The sequence below is a fragment of the Chrysochloris asiatica genome, unplaced genomic scaffold (assembly GCF_000296735.1).
Source record: "Chrysochloris asiatica unplaced genomic scaffold, ChrAsi1.0 scaffold00061, whole genome shotgun sequence".
Lineage (NCBI taxonomy): Eukaryota > Metazoa > Chordata > Mammalia > Afrosoricida > Chrysochloridae > Chrysochloris > Chrysochloris asiatica.
Genome location: NW_006408579.1, coordinates 15,484,318 through 15,493,868, shown reverse-complemented (window position 1 = coordinate 15,493,868; position 9,551 = coordinate 15,484,318). Strand labels below are relative to the sequence as shown.

General features: G+C 37.4%; 1 protein-coding gene across 1 annotated transcript in view; it reads left to right on the top strand.

The window, feature by feature from the left end:
* Positions 1-9,551, top strand: part of PHLDB2 (pleckstrin homology-like domain, family B, member 2) — a 144,309-nt gene that overhangs the window by 98,246 nt on the left and 36,512 nt on the right. Inside the window, exon 10 of the mRNA XM_006864215.1 lies at positions 6,583-6,726. Coding sequence (XP_006864277.1) covers positions 6,583-6,726 — 144 coding nt within the window. The remainder of the gene's footprint in view (positions 1-6,582; positions 6,727-9,551) is intronic.

Sequence of the window (9,551 nt, the reverse complement as noted above, 5' to 3'; positions counted from 1 at the left end):
TTTTCTTTATCTTTTTAAAAAATGAATGTTGTTTCATTTTTTTCCAAATTTCTGTTTACATTAACTTGTATATATTCTTTATCACAAATATCCTTCATCTCTATTCCCCATCATAACTCTTTCCCAAATGATTTTTTATAGCTCTGCACTGGTGTACTGGTGGAATATTTTAACTCTGATTTGGAAAATGATAATCCTGGCTGAGTGAGAAAATAGTTTTTTTTAGATTTTATGATTTCTAAAAAGCTAAGGAAGAAGTTTGCTACTATATCAAATTATTATAATAACAAAAAAACTAACATTGGTAAGTTGCTTTTAAAAAGACAACAGAACCAGAAATTTCTATAAAGAGTATTTTATGTAAATATGTGAAATAAAATACTCATAATAATAAAAGAACAGTTGCCTCGAGTCCATTCTGATTCATAGACGTGCATAATGGGTACCTCAGAAGCATTTTGAGAAATAGCTCCTTCAAATTCTTCATTAGATCATTCAATTTCATAGAATTTTTCCATTATTCAAAAATCCATACTAAAATATTTCTTCCATAATAGCAAATGTAGCTCCTTGGAAACGCTTTACAGGGTTGCTGTGAGTCGGAACCAGCTCAATGGTACTTAATAGCAAGAAAAATTCATTTGTAGAGATTCTTACCATTTATATTTTTGGAAGAACACTTAAAATGGAATGTTGTTGTTAAGTGTGGTCGAGTCCATTCTAACTCATAGAGACCCTGTATAGAGTTTCTGAGGAGCAGCCGGTGGGCTTGAACTGCTGACCTTATGATTCAGTCTAGCACTGATCCTACAGTGCCACACCAGAATTTCTTAAAATGTGATAGTATTGCCTTTTTTAAAAAACATGCCCCATTTAATACCTTGTTCTGGTGTGGCACTGTAGGATAAGCACTGGACTGCTAACCACAGGATCAGTGGTTCAAAGACACCAGAAACCCCATAAAGGATTGCTATAAATCAGAACCAGCTCAATGCCACTTAACAACAGCAACAAACTATAATGTAAAACATGTTGTTGTTAAGTGCCATCGAGATGGTTCCAACCCATAGCTACCCTGTATAGGGTTTCCATGGAGTATCTGGTGAGTTTGAACCGCTGACCTTGTGGTTCAAGCCGACTTTGCAGTCCAGCACATTAACCCACAATGCCAACACCAGGGCTCCATAAGCCACTCTAATTTCCTGTTTTCTAAAATTCTCTTAAATAGGTTGATAGTAACTTTGGTCTTTGCATTGCATAAGTATTTTTAAAAAGAAGGCACATATTTTACAATCTATGTAACATATTTGCACAGTTAATATTTTCAGTTATTAATTAAAATACATGGGAACAATTTGATAAAATTTTCTAGGGTAAAATTTTAACATTCTTCAGATTCATTGTGTAAGAGATTTTTGTGTGTGTGAAATATCTAATATCACTGTTTTAAGTGCCATCTAGTCAGTTCCAGCTTATAGTAACCTTGTATAGGGCTTCCAAGGAGCTGCTAATTAGCAGTTCAGTGTTTACCCTATAGCACCTTACCAGGACTCCTTAATATCACTAGTCAGTTTTATTGGAAAATTGATTTTATTGCTATGAATATGACTTAATTAGAAAAATATATAATTTGGAAGTTTAATTAGCCACCTCTCCCTCCCACACATATCACTTGGCTGTCTGGCTGTGTGTAGGTCATTGAGCTGGTTCTGACTCATTGTCACCCTGTATGGATCATCTTTCTCCCGAGAAGAGCCTAGTGGCCTCAAACTGCTGACCTTGCAGTTAACAGCCCAACGTATAACCCACTGTGACACAATGGCCCCTCACATACCATTTGGGAGTAGATAAAATAATAATTTATTAAACAAATACAATTTTTGATACAGGATCCCATATGGAATAAAAGTTACTAAGTTTTTATTCACCCTGGTTGTGGTTCTTATGTAGCTAAATAGGAAGAGTGGAAGTTACTGGCAAAGTAGGAGTGTAGAGGACTCAGGATGAAGATTGATTCATGATAGAGTGGCTTTGTTTTCAGTGGAGGCATTGGAGGACAGAGGAAAGAAATGATTATTATCAAGTAACTCTTATCTCTACAGTTAAATTATTGATGAGGAAAAAAGTTAAATAATCTGAATTCACATTCATGTATTTGAGTTCCTGTGTTGGTTCTTCTTGTTGTTGTTGAGTGCCATCAAGTTGATTCCAACTTGTAGTGACCTTATATAGGGTTTCTGAGGAGTGGCTGGTGGTTTTGAACTGGCAACTTTACTGGTAACAGTCCAATGCTCATTCTGCAGTGCCACACCGGGACTCCTTATGTAGGTAGAATTTGTCTTCAGTTTTACTTATTTTTCTGCAAAATACTAAGTAGAGTACCTTGTGAAGGAGCCCTGGAGAGACCAAAAGTTGAGATGTTTCTTAATTATCTAGTGCTATCGTAACAAAAAGTACCTAAATTAGTGACTTGAATGAGCAGAAATAATTGTCTCACAGTGTTGGAGGCTAGAAGTCCAAATCGGGAGATCTGTGAAGAAGGGGAGGGTCTTTTTTTTGTCAATAAACTGTACAAGTTCCGTAGCATTCCTTGGTTTGTAGACAGTTCCTCATGTTGTCTCCCCACCTCTACCCATCCCTTGGTGTGGTGTAATGTCTATTCCGTTCTTTGTATAAAACATTACCTACCCAAAAGGGATTAGGTTTAGGACCCACCCTTATTTCAGAATGACCTCATCAACACAAATAAGAGAAAAATTCTGTTTCCAAACAGGGTCATATTGACAGGTACCAAACCGAACCAAAATCCAAACTTGTTGTCCAGTTGATTTTGATTCATAGCAAATCTAATGAATAGAGTAGAACTTCTCTGTAGGGTTTTCAAAACTGTGATCTCTACTAGAGCAGACTGCCACATGTTTTTCCCAAGAAGCAGCTGGCAGATTTAAACTGCCAACCTTTTGGTTAGCAGTTGAGTCAAGTGCTTAAGCACTGAGCCAGTGGGATTCCTAAATTGACAGGCCTAAGAGTTAGGATTTCAACAGAATTTCAGGGAAGGGGAAGGACACAATTTAATGCATAATATGGGTACATAAGATATTGCTCCAGCTTTCTCTTTGCATTGTGACTCTTTCCCTGTCTGACCTCTCTGCATCTCTCCATCATCTGGAAAACAAGGGGATTGACTTAGATGGTGTTCTACATGTATTTCTGAAGTGCCTACTATGTAACAGGCTTGCATCCAGGCACCAGAGCAAGGTATGTGAGCAAGGTAGATAAAATCGTGTCCTCAAGAAGCTTCTATAATGAGCGGCTGCTTATTATAATGACTAAGAGCAAGGGCTTTGTGAGTTTCCATCCCTGTTTTTGCTCCTTGGGGTGGTTATTGAACCTTTTTGTATAAAATGGGATGTTAGCAATAGTGCTTAAGCTATATTACTGTTGTGAGAGAGAGATACTTAGATCAAGACATTCAGGATCTGAACTGGTAGGCTCAATGAACAAAGAATGGTTGTTAATAGAATGTAATGAGTACAAGATATTGGTATAAGGGAATGCCAATGAGATGGGCTGTTATTGTTAAGTGTCATCGAGTTGGTTCTGACTCAGCAATCCTGTATAGATTTCCATGGAATGGCTAGTAGGCTTGAACCATCAACCTTGTGTTTTGCAGTTCAGTGCTTATTCTCCAGAGCCCCCATACTCATACTCCTCAGTGAGGTGGGTGGGGGTAGGTTTTGTGAGCCCAGGTAGCAGAGGTATGATTTTTTTTATGTGCAATGGGAAGCCAACAGGTAGTTTAAGCAGAGAGAGAGAGATAGCATTATTTGATGTACATGTTTTAAAAATTACAGTGGCTGCTCTGTGCATTCTGGATTCAAAGGAGTAAGGAAAGATGTAGGGAAATCAGTCTGAAGCTATTGCAGCACCTTAGGCTGGAGATGTTGTTAGCTTTGATGAGAGCTGTGACTGAGAGATGGGGAGAATTAGCAGGATTAGATGTGGTGTTACAGTTGACAGATCTTGCCGATAGATTGGATGTAGTGATGCAGTAAGGAGAGGAATCAGGATGATCTCATAATTCCACTTTGAATAATTGGATGGGTTGTGAGTGTCTTTTACTGAAATAAGGAAGATGAGGAAAGAATAGGTACAAGAAGGGAGATTTGAAGTTTGACTCTGGACATAATGAGTTTGGAGGATTTGTGATTTACAAATGAATTGTTGTAAAGTACCATCAAGTTGGTTCCAACTTATGTTGTTGTTATTGTTAAGTACCGTGAAGTTGGTTCTGACTTATAATGACCCTGCACAGGGTTTCCGAGTCTGTAAATCTTTATGGGAGCAGAATGCCTCATCTTTCTCCTGCGGAACAGCTGGTAGTTTTGAACAGCTGACCTTGAGGTTGGCAGCCCGACTCGTAACCACTATAGTGACCCTGTATTTGATCTGGCCCTGCCAAAGCAACCACAGAGCCAGCCATCACATTGTTGTTGCTATGTGCCGTGGAGTCAGTTCCGACTCATAGCCACCCTGCATAGGGTTTCTGAGACGGTAAATCTTTACGGGAGCAAAAAGTCTCATCTTTCTCCCACGGAACAGCTGGTAGTTTCCAACTGCTGACCGTAAGATTAGCAGCCCGATTCGTAACCACTACGCTACCAGAGCTCCTTAGCCATCACATTAGGGGTAAGTTAATTCAATGTTTGGCCAAATGTATATAGCAGGCTACTTTTTAAGCTGATAATTTTGTATGGCCTGTGAATGATGTTATAAATTTTTTTGGCAGAAAAAGAGTTTCCCCACCACTGCTGTATAGGGTTTCCAAGGATGGGTTCTAAGTTTTTCATTTCCTAGTGAAATATTCTTTTTCTGTTTTCCCCTTGTTCTTTTGCTGTGCAGAGTTCTTGGGGTCAGAAGCACGTTTTGTTGGTGGTGGTGGCAGTTTGATTTGTATTATTGTGTGTCTGCAGTTCTCATGCATGTTGAGTAGCTGTATGTGTTCTCTTTCCTGAACCACATAGACATACTCACAGATGCCCAAGATTTTCATGACTCTCTTTTTTCACTCAGGAGTGATGGATACATTTATGACTTATCCCTTTTAAACAATTTCTACTTTTTCAAACGGTACATATTTTTGGAGCAATTAATTAGCCTATGATCTCTGATCCATATAAGAGAACAAACAAACTTAAGTTTTACTAAAAACATTCTCCTACATATTACACAAAAGAGTAATACGAAATTGTTACTTTTCATCCTGACTAGTTATCATAAAATAAAATGAAATCTGACAGCACCAATGACTACTTCCTTCTTTCTGTTTAGCGTTATATAAAGCTTTACATGATATCTATTGCCCCTTTCTGAAATGCATGGCTATATTTAGTAGCATTTTGATGCCTCCAATTTATAAGGTTAACTTTAGCTTTTTTCATTTTTTCATAATTGTAAGTCTCAGTGAAGACCTTGATTTCCAGCCCAGTCTTGCCTTGGTTGGAGCCACTTTTTAAAATGATTAATTGGGCCGATCTAAGAAGACAAGTGTCAAAGTTAACTCAATTTATCTTTTAAAAGAGAGAGATTATTTATGTCCTTTATCCTTCCAAAAAAAAAAAATATATATATATATATATATATATATATATATATATACATTGTTTTGTTGGAGTGAGTAAAATAAAAATATGACTGTACAATTACTTTTCATGAATATTTGTGAGTGCTTTTTCTACGAACATAAATTCAAGAATTCTGATTTTGATAAATTTGATTTAAGGTATTTTCTCTTAAGCTGATGCCAAAACTGAATTATTAAATTAAAAAATTATGGGAAATTCTCTATCCTGGGGTTTGAGCTGGGGTGGGGGAAGCTGCTTTAAATTTTTTAATTAAAACTTTAGTACTGTAGTTGCTACTCCACCTTAGGGGTGTGTGTGTGTGTGTGTGTGTGTGTGTGTGTATCTAGGAAAAGTTCACTTAATTGAGAACTGTGTTCTTTTTATCTGATTTATTTGAGATGCTCAACATTTAAATTCCATCACAAATAAATTGTATAAAGACTTTATTATTGCAAAAAGCCAGGATACCTTGACCCACTTCTTCTTATCCACTAATTGGTCAAGAAACAGAATAAAAGAGAAAAATCTATAAAGGAAGATTTGTGGGAAAGGCTCCTGTTTTAGGGAGTGAGTGAATTTGTTGTAAATGTTACATTGCAGACTTGGTATATAGGATTATTTTAAATGTGTATATAATGGCAACCTTATCTAGTGAACAGAATGAATGCTGATACCACTGGGGATTTGACAGTTGAAGGTGTTGAGTTATTTGCAATGTAGTCCTAGTGATTTTATCAGAAAGAAATTATTTTTAATGTTTAGAAAAGAGCTTTTCAAGATGAAGCACTTTAAATCTATTTTAATTGCTGATTATCCCATTAATGAAACATTTGATCATATCACAGATACTTGGCTATGCTGCTTTAAGCTAACTCCATTGTACTGGGAACATTAATTAACTCTCGCATGCCTCAGCTTTTGCTTTCTTTGTGTCTAATTTCTGAATTCCTCCTTTTAGGGTTATATCAGTGTAAATGAAATTAATGAGCCATGTGGCAATTCCACGAATCTGTCCCTTTCCACTCAGTCCCCCGCTGATGCTGATGCTGTTGCCACTGAGCCTGCCACAGCTGTGCTGGTGGGCCAGCCACAGAATAAAGAGGTGTGTTGGCATGCCATTTCATTCATTCACTACTTTTGCTTTTATCAAAAATTACCTCCTGGTGAACTGAAAATGAGGGTGTGTGTGAGACAATTATACATCTGTTTGACCAGAGGCCAGAGTGCTGGAGTTTATAAAACATGCCAATTTGGGAATACTGCTGTACCATTTAAAATACTAGGAGTCATGCCTTTCATGGTGCAGAATGGAGACGAAACTGTGAGGACTAGTCCAAAGAAATAAATTCTGGTATCTTCAACATTGTAACCCAATCTAAGATTTTTTTTCTGAGAACCATTCAAAATCTTTCTAATATTGTTGATTTTAGAATTGCCTTTCCAGTTTGATTTTTGTTTTCTGTTTTGCTGTGCAGTGTATATTTTTCTTTGAATGATATGCTTTTGAAAAACATTTTGAGACATAGCAAATAATAGTCATTAAAATACTTTCTGCAATCCAGTAGCATGCAGTGTGGGGTTTAAACATGAGGCTGACTTGAAAGATACTGTCCATCATTTGTGACTTCTTGATAAAAACGTAGTGAAACAGAGCAATCTGATTTTTTGCTTTCATTTTTTTTGTTGTTGTCGTTGTTTTATTCTTTTGTATGGACACATCTCTACTTTCTCTTTCTCCTATAAAGCAAAGATCACCTGTCTGTTCTGGATTTATGTTTCCTTCCACCCTTTCTCCTCTTCCTGTCACACAACCTCCATCAGCCCCTTGGCCTGAAGTCATGGCTACATCTGTCGATCCTTTTCCTTTAAATGACACACCTCCTCCTCTACCAGCTAAGAAACATAGAAGGCAGCAGCGGCAGGAACAACAGGTAATCAGGAACTGGTGTGCAGAGATTGGCACGTTTACCTTGACAACAAAGTTATTTATGTGGAGTCTTTTCTTCAAATACAAAGGTGGTTTTTGTTTGTTTCTTTTTAAGGCAAATTGCATACTCCTTTGCTTCTATTCATCTTCTCTTTAAGGGTATGTAACATGGTCTAAGGGTGTTGGGACTGTTTTAAAGTTTTGAGACTTTGTCCACTCCCTGCTTTTAGTATGTTTGAGCAAGTTTCACCTTCTCAGGCTTTAGTTCTCATTCAACTAAAATATTTAGAAGTATCCCAAGCATTTTTCAAAATAATGATTATTATTTCCCTTAATATAAGAAGTTGGCTTTGTCCATTCAAAATATAAGTGTTAACTTCTTACACATCATTCTCTTGATATGTCAAAATTTGCTAAACATTTTGTAAGTATCTCATTTTATCCTTAGAACAGTCTCTTATAATAAGGGTTATCTATCTCCACAGTAACATTTAGGAAACGCATGCGCCATGCAGTTAAGTTGCTGGTACAAGGTTAAATGACAAATAGCGCATTTGGTCCATGCAGCAATAGTTGTTATTTTTCAATTATTATTTTATTGTGGTAATAATTATACACACAAGGGGACTTCAAAAAGTTCATGCCAAATGGAATGAAAATATATCGGAGTTTTTCTACAACCACTTGTATGTAACAGAACATTTAACATTTCAACCATGTTTACATGGAATGTTTGTTGGCCTTAAGTACTGTCACTATATAGTGCAACCATCATTACTATCCATTTCCAAAATTTCCTATCACCTTAACAGAAAAACCCGGTACACCTTAGTACCACATTTTTCCCTTCTACCCACTCCCAACGATCACTAAGAAACTTTAGTCCCTATGCATTAGCCTGTTTCTTTTAAATGGGGGTCATATAATATTTGTCCGTTGTGTCTGATTCCTTTCACTTGGCATGCTGATAAGATTTTGAAATAAATAAATTATTCTGAACACTGCCCTCATTTTAGCATACTCAGCTCATAACGATGGTTGAATGTTTAAAAAAAAAAAGTGTTTTTCAGTACTCCCTTCCAGTTCCTGTAGGAATTTTATTGTTATCCCAGAAGATCCTAAGAAAACATGGTGATTACGCAAACTGCCGTAGAGTTGACTCGACTCATAGCAACCTATAGGTAAAAGCAGAACTGCTACATAGGTTTCTTTATGGAAACAAACTGCCTCATCTTCCTGCAGAGTGGCTGGTGGGTTTGAACTGCCAACTGTTCAGTTAATGACCCAGCATTTAACCCACTTACACCACGAGGGTTCCTCACATGGTCACTGTTACCCTTCAAGTCAGTTCCAACTCAACAGCAACCCTGTGCAGAATATCTCAGGAGCAGCTGGTGAGTGTGAACTGCCTACCTTGGGGTTCAGACCAATCTCATGGTCCAGTGCTTATCCTGCTGTGCCACATCTGGACCCCATGTGGTCACTAAATCCCCAAGTTCACTGAACCTAACTTGTTATGCCCAGCCTTTGGAGATAACTAGCGACAACAGCAACCTTTACTATTGATCCTCTTCTGTTCCAGCATCTCTGTCCCCCAACAACTTTTAGGTTATTACTACATGTAATCGGAGCATGGTGGCTCCATAAAGATACTCACTGAACTGCAAACCACAAGGTGCACAGTTCAAGCCTGGCAGCTGCTCTGAAGAAGAAAGACAAAGCTTTCTGCTCCTATGAAATAAAGCCTTAGAATTTTGAATTTTGGAATTCATAGCAAGAACAAAGTTAAAGTTCTGATAGTATTTCTGTAACTAAAATAAGTATTAACCACCCAAACAACAAAGTGTTTGTTATCATAATGTGAACTCCTGGGCTTAAGTTACAGCTCTGCCACTTTCTAGCTTCATGACCTTGGCCAAGTTTGTTGAGCCTCTCTGTCCCCAGAGTCTTCATATGTGAAACGGGAGTAACAATCATTGCAGGGTTATTATGAAAATTAA